The sequence below is a fragment of the Melospiza georgiana genome, chromosome Z (genome assembly GCF_028018845.1).
Source record: "Melospiza georgiana isolate bMelGeo1 chromosome Z, bMelGeo1.pri, whole genome shotgun sequence".
Classification (NCBI taxonomy): Eukaryota; Metazoa; Chordata; class Aves; order Passeriformes; family Passerellidae; genus Melospiza; species Melospiza georgiana.
The window spans coordinates 35,404,312-35,419,973 of record NC_080465.1 but is presented as its reverse complement, the minus strand read 5'-3'; the positions used below and the strand labels follow the sequence as shown (position 1 = coordinate 35,419,973).

General features: G+C 37.3%; 1 protein-coding gene across 1 annotated transcript; it reads left to right on the top strand.

Annotated features, from left to right (window-relative positions):
• Positions 1–3,666: 3,666 nt before the first annotated feature.
• On the top strand, positions 3,667–13,599 carry TYRP1 (tyrosinase related protein 1). The gene is made up of 7 exons (XM_058044031.1): positions 3,667–4,048; positions 6,929–7,251; positions 8,537–8,741; positions 9,614–9,781; positions 11,154–11,333; positions 12,713–12,859; positions 13,394–13,599. Exons 1-7 carry the CDS (start codon positions 3,667–3,669, stop codon positions 13,597–13,599), a joined length of 1,611 nt encoding a protein of 536 aa, XP_057900014.1.
• Positions 13,600–15,662: the final 2,063 nt, after the last annotated feature.

The window sequence follows — 15,662 nt, the reverse complement described above, 5'->3', positions numbered from 1 at the left end:
ACTGTCTTCCTACCACAGCAAATTGGTTATTTAACAGAGCACTGAGGTTTAGATGTCCGTAGCTGCACTCATTAATTCTAGCTCAAAGTAATTTGCTAAGACCTATGGTTTGTGGGAAAAATGAAATTATGTGCTCCTTCTGATATTATACTTCTACAGTTTGCATTATAAACATCAGTAAGAAAATCTTGTCTCAATTTCACTGCAAGTCTTAATCTCAGTAAAAGATTTTCAGCAATAAGTTTTGCATTGGTTGTTTTTCTGAATGGAAGCAGAATATTAAAGGCTGTAGATCAATTAACATCGCTGTTGTTTGTTGCTCATTCATTTGCAATTTATTTGTAAATGAATACTTTTTTGCATACACATATTCTGTTAATGAAACTCCAGCATCATTTCCATTGTAAAGTCTGCAGCTCTCTACTGATGCCTTGAGATAGTAGTTTTAACTGATTATTGCTTATAGTATGCTAGAAAAATATTAAGTTAGTAGGCTCTTATTTTCTTTTTTCCCCTTTCTCTTCATGAAAATAGAAAGAACTAGAAAAGTTATGCTCTCTTTTACAATTATATCACATAGTACTGTTAGAATGTACCAGCTAAAATAGAAGAAATAGACAAATCTCAAAATGTAGTTTACTTATTCAAATGTGTAGAACTGAATAAGCCTATGACAACTGAATAACTACAAAGAGAGAGTTTACATAAATAGGCAATTATCTTCTGCTGTATATGCTCCATGAGTGCCATTGATAATGATCTGTTTCCTGGCACTGACCTTTAATGCTTCTTAAAGGTACTGTTTCATAGGAAGAAAAATGCATGTAAAAGTTTCATTACAATCACATGTCTTTCCATGTGTTAAAGAATGGAGCTTCTGAATGCACACTGTGTTTTTATACTTTAAACAAACAGATGCCTGTATTCCAACTCTTAGTAAAGACCACTGGTAGCTCTCAGAGAACTGATGTTTGACTGTGGGCCTGATGGCATGGGGTGAGGCAGAATCAGTAACTCAGGTTTCATCAAGCACAAATAGAACTGGCTGGATTTTTATAACCTTCTCCAGTAGACTAGGGTACTACCACAGCTAAACCTGTGTGCTGCATAGAGATCTGTTCTCAGCATCAAGAACTGATGTTTAAAAAAAAAAAGAGAATGGTGCAAGGTATATGGAAACATATAGCATATTAAATAACTCTCTTTTTGGGTCTTTTAGTCCACACAGGCAATTATTGAGCTAGGTGTTCACACATTGACTTCTTCCTCATTACCTTGCTTTTGTGGACAAGCCCCTTCTGAACTGAGCCACAGAAACACAGATGTGCATTTGGATAATCTCCAAGATCAAATCATTCCAGGCACAGTAGGGGAGCAGGAGTCTTTAAACGCAATATATCTCGAATGGCAAGAACATCAAAATAAAGATTATAAAAAGGACTGCATTCCACCAAACAGTTCAGCAAGATTTCCAACAGGATACCCAGGGGACCATCAGTGGGCAAAGAGGGTTTATGATCCTCAGCAGTGCATCTCTGTCGTAAAACATTCATAGGTGTTTTCTGTGCAAGAGGTTTACAAAATATCTAAATCATGTACACCATTATGAGGGGAAGTTTTATGATGCCAGAAAACTGCAGTCAGTACATCTGTTTGCTCTGTTTTACTGGGGCTTTGTCTAAGGACCAGCATTTATCCCTTTAAAGCTTATTATGAATTTGCTGTATTTGCTAAATATTCATGGTGAAAACCCGTATGCTTCTTCTTTGAACTTTAAGTTCTTTTCAGATAAAATCTCAAGAGGTTTTTTACCAGCTCTGATTTACCTTCTAACGTAAAAACAGTGAATTTGTGTCACATGTATCCTAATAGACATGTTCAAAGAGACAAGGTTTAAGCTTGGAAAGAAGCAGGATAAGCTAGTAAAGAAGAGAATGTAAGCTAAAATGGAGAATGAAGTGGAAGTCAGAATAGAAAAGAGGTTCATTTGAGGACTAGGAAATATTACTGTCTGCAAATGGAGAATGAATTATAGAGACAGAGAAGTGTACTAAAAATCTAGGTCCTACCCTGAAGCAAGCATGTTGAGTTGTACAAGGCACAGAGGGCAAGGTTCACTGCTCTGGTGCATGCCTGGTTGGCAAGAATAAAAATACAAAGAAATGTTTCTTTTTTCTGCCAGAATTGGGTGCATTCTCACATTATGACTTGCATACAGGGAAGCAGAAAGAGCAGGTAATCCATTTCCTGCTTGATGCCAGTTACAGTGTGATTGAACCTTTTCCCAGAAAACTTGTTAATGTTTTGTCTTGATGCCAGTTAAGATGTTTTTTGACATATCTTCACCCTACTTGACATATCCTCACCTCACTGACATCCATCCTTATTGAAAGCTAAGAAAGAGAGTAATCACTTGAATAAGGTCATTTTTGCATAGCAGAAATCATCCTTGCAGTGATTAAAGAAGCAATTTTTTATTTAAGAGATTTGTCAATTTCTTTGTTTGATTTCCCTTCATAGCACCTGCTCATAACTTAGTATTTCATGAAATTTGAATATGATAATTATATTTTTATTTTAGTATTAAATAAATTATTAAACTAAAGCTTTAAGTTTAAAAATTGGAGTCTTTAATTTTATAAATAACATTGCTTAGTCACTTACTTCAGCCTGATCTTGAAAATACCATCTTAAGAACTTTTTCTAAGTGTCTGTTAAAAGTGATTTGCCCCACTGTTCTTTGTCTGCTTTCAAATGAGCCTTTCTTTGCAAGTAATTAAAAAAAACCAACAAACAAAAACCAACTTCACATTTGTTCTGTTTTGAATTCAAGTATTTGTCTCTGACCTTTGCTAAAACTTGTAAAATCACAAGGAGATAAGCATGAAAGAAATCATGTGCTGTTCAAGTACTTAAAGTCCAGAGAAATGCACTGAAGTAGAAAGGGGATTAAGAGAGGAAGGAGGGTGAGGCCAAGCCATTCTGTGTTGGTACAAGAAGGATTAGCAGGCAGACTGAACCAGGAGAGAAATTAGCCGTGCTTATTTCAGGTTAGACAGTCATACGACGTGCAGAGATAGAACAAGATCTCAGCAGTGGAGAGGTACTACGAAGAGAAAACAGGTACAATGCATGAGGAAGTATAGCTTTATTTTATGTTGGAGCTGGCACTGGAGAACAGCAAGAAAACTGAGGGAGAACAAGATATACTAGTTAAATGCAGAAAAGGCATGAACCGGGGGAGGGAAGGAGGGGCGGAAAAAAAAAGTTTCAGAAAACTGGTGCCTTAGGTTTTAGAACTTTGCGGCAGTGAAGCAAATGTGTCTGGCAAGTGTAAAATGTGAATGAACATTTTGGAAGAATTTAGAAATTAGTGAGCAAATATAGATCTACTTATTTGCTATCTTTCATGCAGATAATGAGAAGAACATTAGTGTCTGTGGTCAGAGTTGTTTGCCTTTTCAGATAAGAGTGTAGAGTTAGAAGGAATTTTCTGTGATGAAACAGGTAGCCCAGAAATTTGTATCACTTGTTTTTATTCTGCTTTCTCTCTCGCTTCCTCTCTCTCTCCGTAAAGGGAACTGGGTGTCCCATCACAGGAGGGGGAAATCAGCGTGTGTGGACAGCCAGCTCTGGGAGAAAGCCGGCTCTGCCTGACCCGCTGTCATGCGGATCCCCACGCTGCTCCACCTTTCCCTGCCACTGCTTCTGACCATGGTGGGCCAAGCTGGAGCTCAGTTCCCCCGGCAGTGCGCAACTGTTGAGTCCCTGAGGAGCGGCATGTGCTGCCCAGACTACTTCCCCGTGTTCGGGCCCGGCACTGACCGGTGCGGCGTGTCCACGGGCCGGGGCCGGTGCGTGCCGGTGACGGTCGACTCGCGGCCCCACGGCCCGCAGTACATCCACGACGGGCGGGATGACCGCGAGCAGTGGCCCATCCGCTTCTTCAACCAAACCTGCCGCTGCAACGGGAACTTCTCCGGGTACAACTGTGGGTCCTGCCGGCCTGGCTGGACCGGACCCACCTGCAGCCAACAGATCAGCATAGGTAAGAGCATCAGGAATATGACATGGAAATTACTCTTTGTCAGTGCTTGCTTCTAAGTGGACCTAGTGGATTTGTTCTCTTTAAGGTACAAAATGTCCATTATATTTATTTAGCATTTTAGTATGTTGCTAAAGTGGTTAAGGCAAGTGCTAGAGGAGCTGTTCAGCATGTGTATAAATTACTTATACTTACTATCCATTAAAAGGAAGAAAAGAAACTTCCAGTCAATGCATCAAAGACCATTAAAGAGTAGATCCATCAATATTGGAAAAAAAAGTTACTATTTGAATTTAGGAGTAAAACAATGTATATAGGCACGCACCTGTGTTTATGAGTGTGTTTGGGAATAATATGTACCTCAATAGGTTTAATACCTTGTGACTATTTTAGCTGTTCTTTTCATTCAAAGTCCCTTAATACAATTCTAAACTATATACCTGGTCTGGTATATTTTTACTGTCCTGCTGCTGTCAATATCTTTAAAAACATTAGTCATGACTGTGGAAAGCTCAAATTAATCAGTCCAGGGTGTGGTAAGCCCTTCTTCAGTTCTCCAGTTTCAGTTAAGTCTAGCATATCACTAAACAGTTCTTTAATTTTTTTTTTAAATTGTTATGAAATCCTTGCAGGTCTGGAAATATATTGAATATTATAGGGAAATTTAAAAAGACAAACAGGCCTGGGGACTGATCCTTGTTCTCATCTGAAAACCATCTAAATGGACAAGATTTCAATCTTTATTTTTAAATTTATACACTTTTAACTTCAAAGATGTTACTGAAATCCTGTAAAATCCATAATTCCCCCCAAAATGAGCAATAGGTTCTGTTGATATATCAAACAAGAGCTCTCTAGCACAAACATGCAGTGTTTATTTCTGCAGAAACAGAAATCAGCACTGACTTTTTCACCAGATAAGGGAACATTCCATGGATGTAAGAGCATGTCCAAGAAAGGGTTAACAAACGACCACTTACCAAATCTAAATTTTAACAACAATTCCTTAATAATAACTTATTGATGGCTATGGGAAAAATCTTTGAATTTTTTTTCCTATTCTTTGAGCTTCAAGAACTAAGCTAGAAAGCAGAAAGCATTACTTGTGAATTGGGCATGCTAAACCAGATTGCACTCTCTGAAATTCTGGCCTATTCTATTTTGCAATGATAACAACTCTGAGGAATAATCAAGAGATAAATGTTACACACAAAGTTGATGTAAAACTAGAGACAGGCAAATAGCAGTTTTAGGTAATTTTCTAGAATATACAACAGCACATTTTACTTTTCTCACATTAAATCCTTTACAATGCATTAAAACACCAAATAAATCAGATACGTCATGCATGATAACATGAGTTTAAAAAGTGTAATTTAGTTTCCTCTTATGCTCTAGGTTTCCATGTTGAGGTCACCTCTTTTGCCCATTCACAGAGCCATTGGCCCCATCTGCTCAGATTTTAGAAATAAGTACTGGATTACTGTCAGTACATCCATACTAAATTGCTGTAAAATGAAGTTTGGTGTCTTCATATCTTCTCAGTTCATGACTAACTCTAATAATAGTCACAATTTTTTGTTGTGGTTCAAGCATATACTTTAGGAATGAAAATGTTAAGATGCCTATGTAAATCAAAATTAGATGGACAACTAGAGTTCTCCACTTGAAACACTACAAAAACACCACAAATCAATCAACCAACCCACCAACCAACCAACTAACCAACCAAAAAAAAAACAAAACTAAAAACCTATCACTTCAGCGGTGAGGTTCAGTTCATGTCAGTTCAGTTCTGCAAAACAAAAAAATATGTTTCAGGATACGCTGTCCTTGGATGAAATTCATGTTTCAGGAAAGACTTTATTTAAATTTCTAAGAAGCTAAAACATCCCTCGCTGAATAATTTTTTTTAAAGAAACATAATTCACTTTTATTCTTCATATAGATTCATGTTGAAGATCTGTTGATTCTTCAACATAATTGATCAGTATCAACATAATTGATCATTAATTTGGACAATGAGTTATGGATTTTTACAGTATTTTCTATAATGACAATAAGTAAGTATTGAAAAACAATTGTGAGGACTTCTATCTTTATCTTAGTCTAAACTTAGTCAGAGATTTTCCCAGACCAGGTAAAAGAAGGACTGAGGTGATCTGAACTCAGCTCTTCATGCTAAAACACTGCTATTTCAACAAGTCAGTTATCCTCCTTGTTTCACTCCCTATGTGTGGACAATGGCATTTTTTCATTATTTTGAGATGCACTGCTAAAAAGGACTAATATGTGGTAATTGTTAATAATGTCAGGTTAAAGAGATAAAATAAGAGATAATCTCAGATTAAATAATACTGTACTGCGTAAAATTCAGAATAATTCACTGGTGAATCTGCCATTTTTCCTACAAAGCTTCAAGAATAAAAAAATAATTCTTCATTAAATTGCCAAACAGAGGGTTTCTGATTATTATAAATTGGTTTATAGTCTTTATTTCCTGTTTATAGTCTTTATTTCCATCTGATATATTTAAGTTTACTTACAGGAAACTTAAATATATCGGATGAAGTTCTGAAAGGTTTGTATGACAAAGAGTAGTCTTAGTCTTTTGTCTAGCGTAATGGAAAGATAATCTGTAACAGTACTCTTAAAAGTATTAAAATTGCAAGGATTGGATCTCTCTTTTAATTTATTTCAGATTTTCTCAAAAAAAGTAACATTATCTATTTATGCTCAGTGAGTTTCCCCAATAAAAAAAGGGTGAATACTTGAAGAAAAAGGGACTTAGCAAGAATTATTAGGAACACAATAAACAAGTTCTCTGAGATCAGGCTTCAGTGTCTATTACTTTGGTAACTTGCTTCTTCTGTATTATCACAGTCAGAAGGAATCTTTTGGATCTAAGTGCAGAAGAAAGGAATCGCTTTGTGAATGCCTTACACCAAGCCAAGGTGACAGTCCATCCTGACATCGTTATTGCCACACGAAGACGTGAAGAAATCTTTGGACCAGATGGCAACACACCTCAGTTCGAGAATATCTCCATTTATAACTACTTTGTGTGGTCGCATTATTATTCTGTCAGGAAGACTTTCCTTGGTGCAGGGCAGCAGAGTTTTGGAGGAGTTGATTTCTCTCATGAGGGACCAGCTTTTGTCACGTGGCATAGGTACCATCTATTGCAACTTGAAAGAGACATGCAGGTAAAGTTCCTGTAAATGTTTACTGGTATTCATGCTATGTTCTGTACAGTTAAAGAACTCCACTCCGTATTAAAATAGGCAAAAATGACAGCAGGTTTCCCTAATGTTGAAGTGATTCTGCTTCAATTTCAGTAACCCATTTGGTATACAAAATTTAATAGAGTGCATTTAGGCTTCAGACTGTCACTTTTATAGAGATGTTTAAATACAATATTTTAATCACAGCAATAGAAAACCTAAAATTTCCATAAAAATCTCATGGAAAAAAAAGATATATTCTAGAAATAAGACATTTTATTGGACCAACAAAGTTATTTTCAGTGGTGTTTTTAATCTCATAGCCATTATTCTTGAATAACATTAACCAAAGCAGCAGAAATTCTGAAGCAAGTGATAACAGAGATGACTTAGGGATTCAGAATCACATTTAGTTTGTGTAACTGGTTAGAGAAATTAGTGTTTTGTTATACCCCATTCCATAAATCAATGATTCTCTTTTTTTTTTCTTCTCTTATGTGGACCTATTCACAAATTGGGTATAGTATTTTATGAACCACCACCCTTCCTAAAAAACAAGAATTAAGTTTTCAAGGTCAGGACTAAATAGTGTCTGAAATCACTTCAGTCTTTCCACTAGCTTTAATTGCTTTACATCAGGCTGAGGCACAAACTCCCTTCCAAGACATGCATTTTTCATCAGTGGCATTTCTCTAAGTGAAAGCCCTGAGAAGTTCTATCTCTCTGTGATTTAATATATATTCCTATTTATGTCAGTAGACTTGATCATTAGTCAAAGTAATTTTGCCTCATTAACTCCAGAACTGTCCAACTCTAACCCATACTAGAGCCAAACAATGCCAATTGGAAAAGCTGGTGCCCCTATTCTTTCTATTTCCTTCAGTTCCACACCTATTTATTATGTGAACTACAAACACTGTTTTCACTGACAGGCCATTAAAAATATTTGGAAAATGGGGTTTCAGCGTTAATTTATGTTTCTTACTGCTCACAATATGGTTTTGTGGCAGAGGTACTGTCTTATTAGTGGGGGAGATCCATGATTCAGTTCAGTAGTACAGCTATCTGCTCTGCTGAACAAAGGTATCAATGTGAAAAACTACCAAAAGCTTCTACATGAATTTTACATAGAGGTCTTCTCTTCTATAAGGCAGGATTCTGACTTTTTACCAAGATGTATTTAGCTGTTATTTTAACATTCTTCTAGCAGTAAACATTATAGCTGTCTGTGTCAAACACATAGTAATACCATATTTATATGGATTAGAACATGCTACAGGACCCCACTTTTGGACTGCCCTACTGGAACTTTGCAACAGGACAAAACACATGTGATATCTGCTCAGATGACTTGATGGGAGCTAGAAGCAATTTTGATGTCTCTCTTATAAGCCAGAATTCAATCTTCTCTCAGTGGCGAGTGCTATGTGAAAATGTGGAAGATTATGAAACCTTGGGAACCATCTGTAACAGTAAGCATGAATGATGAAAGATCTCTTGAGAGAAAATTCTCTTAATAATAAATAAATATAATGCTTAACATTGTAGTTGCTTTTTCCAGCCAAAAGATGTTAAAGTGGTTTTTGAATATTCTTGATCCATGTTTCATCAGTCTTTTGAGATAATACATACTATCCGAAGCTTGTAGAAGAAGAATGATTAAATGGTTTGCCTTCCCTTCTTATGCAGTACCAATTCATCTCTTACACCATAAATAATTACATCTGACAGTTTTATTTCTTAACTGAAGAACAGTTTCTCAACATTTCTTCTGACTACTCCACTTATCACCTTCATGCCGTTCTGTTCCTAAAATGAAACATCCAACAAATCCCCATAATAACTACGTGCACCATGTTTTGAATGTGAGTAATACCACATTCTAACATACCTACCCAAATTAAAATAATTTTTAAAATACCAGTAAGTTTCTTCATATAAGCATCATCATGGAAATATGGGGCAAAAAATAAGAATCCCCCAATATTGGGTTAGTAATTTACATAATCTTTTTCCCAGCTACTCTATCAGGACATCCTCAATAATGTCGGCCTAGGTTTCACCAGGAAATCACATGAAAGTCTGTAGAAAATTCTTCTAAATCACTTAGAGAACAACAAACTTCAGTAAAAAGCTTCTAGACGACTTTTTAAATCCTGGAACAGAGAATCCAGAACACAGGGCCCCATGAGCATTCTTTGCAAAACATAAGGAACTGACCAGTTCATTCAGTGAAAATATAATTTTTGAGGGATTTTTTTTGCCATGATTCAGTCATAAGAGCGATTCATTCTGTGGCCTACTGGTCCACCAACCTTGTTTTCTCTCCTCTTTCCATTTCCAGGTACTGAGGGTGGTCCCATCCGAAGGAATCCTGCTGGAAATGTAGCACGACCTATGGTGCAGCGTCTCCCAGAGCCTGAGGATGTTGCTCAGTGTTTGGAAGTTGGTGTATTTGACACTCCTCCTTTTTATTCCAATTCAACAGACAGTTTCCGTAACACAGTAGAAGGTAAACATGGCAAATAAAAAGACCTGGAACAACTCCAAATAAGTCAGGGAGCAGACTTACCACTTTTTCCTGTTGGAAGTATGAGTTTTGCGACAGGCTGTTGGACAAGAAGAACACATTGTTCTTAGCTTTAAGTATTAGCTCACTATTAAGCAGAAATAAACTCTATGTAAATTACTTTATAGCTATAGCTTATGTCTCTTAAAATACATAAAAGACTCAAGAGTCTGCAGCTGGTATACTAAGTAAAAACTAACTTCAGTTCCTTGGCACATAATTAGTAAGTTGCCTTTGTTGAAAACACAGTCCTTGCCTTTGGATTGATGCTGCTGCATCCCTAAATGAAGGAAACAATGGCTTCTAGCAGTTATTCTTGGATCGGAATTAAAACAAAGAAAAGAAATGAAAATAAATTGAAAGCTGTGGTAGTACTTAGGGCAATAGTATTGAAATAGTAATTGAGGTGTGGGTACAGGATTTACTGCGAGACATGCTAGCCCTACTCTCTGCAACATAAAACTCTTGTTCTTCTATAAGCTCTGCACATTTAAAACTAAACTCTTCAACACCAGAAGACACATATACACACACACACACACCCCCAACAGAAAAAAGAGCCTAAACATTTGATTTATACTGTTCAGACAGCATCCTAACAACTTCTTCTGTACCTTATTAATCCAGAGCTTTTAACAGGAAAAATTACAAAGTCACAGTTCAAATTGCTGCCTATCAATACTTAGGTGTCCAAACATGGCTTTAAAAAATTAACTGTATGTATCCCTCCCTGGAACAATAGTCCAAAGCTTGAACACAGGAGGAGTTTTCATGATGCTTCACATCCTAACATTTGACTTGAGGATTAGGAGGTTTTGGCACAAGGAAAGCTCCATCATCACTGAAAGAATAAACAATATCAGAGCCTGTGAAGATTTCCAGTATGTGTTCCCAGTATGCATGGAAGTGATGTATGGAAACCTAACAGCTAGCTCATTAGAGTAAATGTCAAGATACATCTGCTTTAGTAAGCAGTTAAAAAACTCATGCAACTATGGTGAAAGATATTTAGGGCCTAAATATAGACCTTTGTTTTCATGCTATGTTGGCCATTTTTGTGGTAGAACCCAGCAGCTTTGCAGTCCACATTCCAAGCATTCTTTCATAAAGGCTATTTTAATCTGAAAATTATGCATTCCAGGAACATTTCCCAAATGTCAGTAGGTAGAGAATTAGCTACCCATTTGTTTCAAGCAAAGCAACATAACAACATGAATGCATTTCAGAGAAAACAAAAAAGTATTAATCTGAGATTGCAGCTTCCAAACAAAATCTTCACTGTAATTTTTGTTTTCTTCTTTGTTTGCATATTCAGGGTACAGTGATCCTTCAGGAAAATATGACCCAGCAGTCCGAAGTCTTCATAACTTGGCTCATCTATTTTTGAATGGGACAGGAGGGCAAACTCATTTATCACCAAATGACCCCATTTTTGTCCTCCTGCACACATTTACAGATGCTCTTTTTGATGAGTGGCTGAGACGGCATTCTGCAGGTAAGATGTTCTCATGGACAGAGGCAGGATGGCTGGTTGTCAGTCTTTGTAACCACAAAAACTCAATTCCTTCTTTTGGGACAGCAAGATGCCCCTAAATTAAGGAGAGAGGATTGGAATTTCAAGAGTTAATATTGTAAACAAAGACAAAGTAGTAACAAGCAAGCTCTCCTCCTCACCCCATTGACATCCAATTGCAGACCACTCTCTGTGAAGGGACCTGGACAGACACAGCAGCCACAATTCAAGAAAACAGTATGTGGGAATACACTGCCTCCATAGAGCAAGGACATTGTAACCCCGGAATGATATTCCACTGTTGTGTGGAGTAAATAACTATTTTCTTCTTGTCAAAGGAAGAACATTCATTTTCACCACCTTTGTTATATACTACCAGCATTCAATAACCATCACCATATACTTCTAAAGGAAATAGCTACCATTTCTGCCCTTGCTTCTTTAATTCCAAAAAGAACAGAAAAAGGTAATACAGGAGAAAATGAAAAAGAGGGAGAAAGGAACAACAGAAGGAAGGATTTCAAAGGAATGAAAGAAAAAAATAAAGAAGGAAGGAGACTTACATCAGTGGGCTAGGGAAAAACTCAATCTAACCTTTATGCCTATGCATCATGCAGCAACTGTATTCCTCCACACAATGCAGCAATTTTATTCTCCTAGGATAATCTATACTCCTCTTCCTTCTTCTACAGAAGGCAGCTGTTGCTGCACAACTGAGCCTTCTTTGTGCAGCTTCCACAACCTGCCTCATTGAATTTTCTCACATCAGCTCTCAGAGAGCAATTGTATCCCCTTGTGGTTCTTACATGATCTATCGCAAGGTTTGGCATCATCTTACAACAAAGTATTTTCTTTCTGTTATGTTTTAAGTTTTGTTGTTGCTGTTGTTGCTGGTTTGATTTGGTTTGGTTTGGGGATTTTCTGTTTTGTTTTGATTTTTATTTCATCTGACTTCCTTCTGATTTAGCATAATGTTGCAAAAAAAAAAAAAAATCCACTGGAATTTATATCAACTGTCCTCCTGTTCATCACTGCTACAATCAGGCAAAGCAAGAATGTAAAAAATAGTCTTTGACATATTTCTCCTTTTCCAAGTGAGAAGAAACAAAAAGCCCAACACAGGCAAAATTTTTAAAAATTTATTGGCCATTTCTGTTCAAAACCAGAGATAACACTAGTGGCCTTGGTTTTGGACAGCATAGGGACTCTTACTTTATATCTGCCACACCAGGAAACAAATCCTTCTGGAACAACTGAAAAAGAATTCTAGGGTACTCAAAACCCTGAGCTGGAAAAAAAATGAAGTAGTGCAATTTATTTTGAATTTATTTACAGAAGTGTGATTTGACTTTCAAATATAGATATCTCAACATACCCACTGGAGAATGCCCCTATTGGACATAATCGACAATACAACATGGTGCCATTCTGGCCTCCAGTAACCAATAATGAAATGTTTGTTACTGCACCAGAAAACCTGGGATACAGCTATGAAGTCGAGTGGCCAGGTAAACTGTGCAGCCTAGATACTTCCTCTCCTTTTTTTCCTTCATATCTTTGTCTCTTGAAATTTATTCAAATTTCACCAACAATATTTGCTGTCTTTGTAAAGTCCTTTGTCTCCTTTCCTACCTTACTTTCCAGATGTTTGCTTAGGATTTGGTATAACTACTGGTCAGAGACTGTTCCACCATGAAGTTCCCAGTACCCACCCTAATTTTAGGAGAAGTCCTCATTTGGATCTTAACCTTGCAGAATGTCCTCATTCCTATGTCAAATAGATTCATTAACTCACTGGAGAGAATGCAAATCCTCACAAACAAGGTGGCAGAAGAAAGGTCCAGAACCGATTATAGACTGAGGCAAGATAGACTAAATCTTCTCGTATTTTTGAACAAGAATTATCAAACAAAATTTTAATTACTTCTACTCCCCAACTCAGTGAATAATGACAAATGCTGAGTTCCAGTCTGAACTTCAGGTATTCATCCATATTATTTGACTTTCTTTTATATCTTTTCCTTTTGTTTTCCCTCTTTTAGGTCGGGCTCTCCGTGTCACAGAGATGATAACTATTGCAATAGTGACTGCACTGGTTCTTGTTGCAATTATCTTTGCTGCTGCTGCATGTATCGTACGTGTCAAGAAAAATAAAGATGACTTGCATCAGCCTCTTCTGACTGACCAGTATCAGCACTACTCAGATGATTATGATGGCATACCAACACCAAGCCAGTCTGTTGTTTGAAGAGATGGCACTTTTTTTCATCTGACTGAAACTGGGGATCTTTTTGCTTTATTTCATAAATGGTGGTCATCCACCTGCTTTAAAATAAAGAGCATAAACTGTCAGCTGTCTCAGTATGTTTCCTTCAGGTTTCACTTCCACTTTCATCACACCTAGGTGTCAATAAGATGTCTTTGCAATGGTAATTCTATGTTGATTATAATAGAAGCTTTCAAGGGTCACTTGCAAGCCTTTCCCATGCATATGTCTGTTAAATTTGCCAAGCATTAGTTTACTTGCCAACAGCCAATGTCATCCGACTTCATCTAACTTTTATACCCAGAATTCTTTTATGAGGTACTTTTGTGAAAAGGTCAAGTCTAGAACATGACAGAAGGAGAATACAAAATACAAGTAAGTACCTTGGCTAGATGAGTAGAATGTGTTTCAAAATAGTTATCATGCCAGACAGAAAGTGACAATGGAATTCTGAGGACAAGGGTATATTTGAAATATAACTTTATTCACAAAATATAGTTATGAACCAATAGCTGCTTTTAAGTGGATCTGTGAAAAGATATTCATTGTCAAAGCCACTCCAGTATTTGGCAACTTCAAACAGGTGTTCAAACACAGCTGCCTGCAAGAGCATCCAGTTTAAAGGACAGATGGCAAAAGCCTTAGCTTAATTTTTATTTCTTTTTTTGACACTCGCTCCCTTCCTCTCTTCCACTATCCCCACTGCAGAGCATTCTCCCCAGCGATGAAAGACCTTGCTTCAGTTGTCTCATGCTGGAATTTAAACCCCCTCTTGTACTTTGAAAGAAAGCCCTAGGCATTAAGATGTAGAAGAGACTTTGGAAAATAGCCTTAAGCAGTGGTTGTTGAATTAATTCAACACAAGTCTACAGGAGAGCAACAAACTGACACCTGCCTTTACAGCCTGAGGTTGGGCTTGAGGAATCTGGCTTCAAGCCTCACCTCCTCTCTCTCACCCTAACTAGATACCAATAAATCATCAGATTGTCTTCCTGTGATGTGTTATTGAATCTAATTTAGGAGTTGCTAACTGACAACAGGGGTGTTCCTGGTTTCAGGCTATTGAATGCACTCAACTTTAACTGAATGTTACACCAAGATGTCCTTTGTCTCTCTTCTGTCTAAGCCCAGCTTCACAGAAATGGCAAGTGACTTGGACTGAGCTCCTTCAGTCTGAGGCAGCCCTTCTGGACATAAGTTACTAGGTAGGAGTCACATGCCATGCTGACCTCAGGGGTTATGCAAACAAGAAGACAAGTACTCTTGGCTAGGCAAGTAGAAGATGGGTCATCAACTCAACCCATGCTTGGTCACTTTACCAAGCATGAGTTGCGGAGAGCAACAAAAATTTACACATATAACTGATAATGAGAAAGAAGAAATCCACCTCTAGTACCTATGGCACAGTTAATTAGAAACAGGAAATTTTTGTTGTACTCTTGTGCTCTAACTCACAGTCTAGCCACTAAGTATTTCACATATGCAAGCAACAGCTTATGTTCCAACATAAATACCTTTTCCTGCCATTCTTTCTTGTACTGACTAGCAACTTTAAAAGTCATCTACTTTACTGATTTCAGTGGATTAAAGTAGGGTGATGCAACATAGTTTGGATTCTGGTCAAGAGACCTGGTTTTTATTCTTAGCTGTTACTGACCTGATGAATGTTCTTAGCTTGCACATTTTTACCTCTTGTGACTCATTTGACTCATTTATATTCTGAGAAAAAATAGAGTTTCCTTTCTGAAGTGCTTGTACTTCAATGGGTAAAAAAGCCATACAGAAGCTTGACAGGAGAAGGAAAATGTCAAGGCAAAATCAGATTTTGAGAAGAGGATGTTAGCCATTAAAGCTGTTCAGTCCTTAAAGTAAAAGCAAACACTCATGCTTTGAGGAGGGCACAAGTCTTGAGGGTCAGAGATTAGGACAACTGCCTGCTAGTTACAGCTGACACATCTAAATGAAAGAAACATAGTCAACTTTCAAGGCCGAGATAAAACAAAAGGGACAGTACGCCCAGGAATTAGAGAAGGAAGAAAAGGGGA

Bases quoted from the DNA above. Each gene is read 5' to 3' on its own strand.
- TYRP1 (XM_058044031.1), top strand. From the start codon at position 3,667: ATGCGGATCCCCACGCTGCTCCACCTTTCCCTGCCACTGCTTCTGACC. The intron at 7,252-8,536 runs GTAAAGTTCCTG...TATATGGATTAG, and splicing joins AACTTGAAAGAGACATGCAG to AACATGCTACAGGACCCCAC. The intron at 8,742-9,613 runs GTAAGCATGAAT...TTCCATTTCCAG, and splicing joins CTTGGGAACCATCTGTAACA to GTACTGAGGGTGGTCCCATC.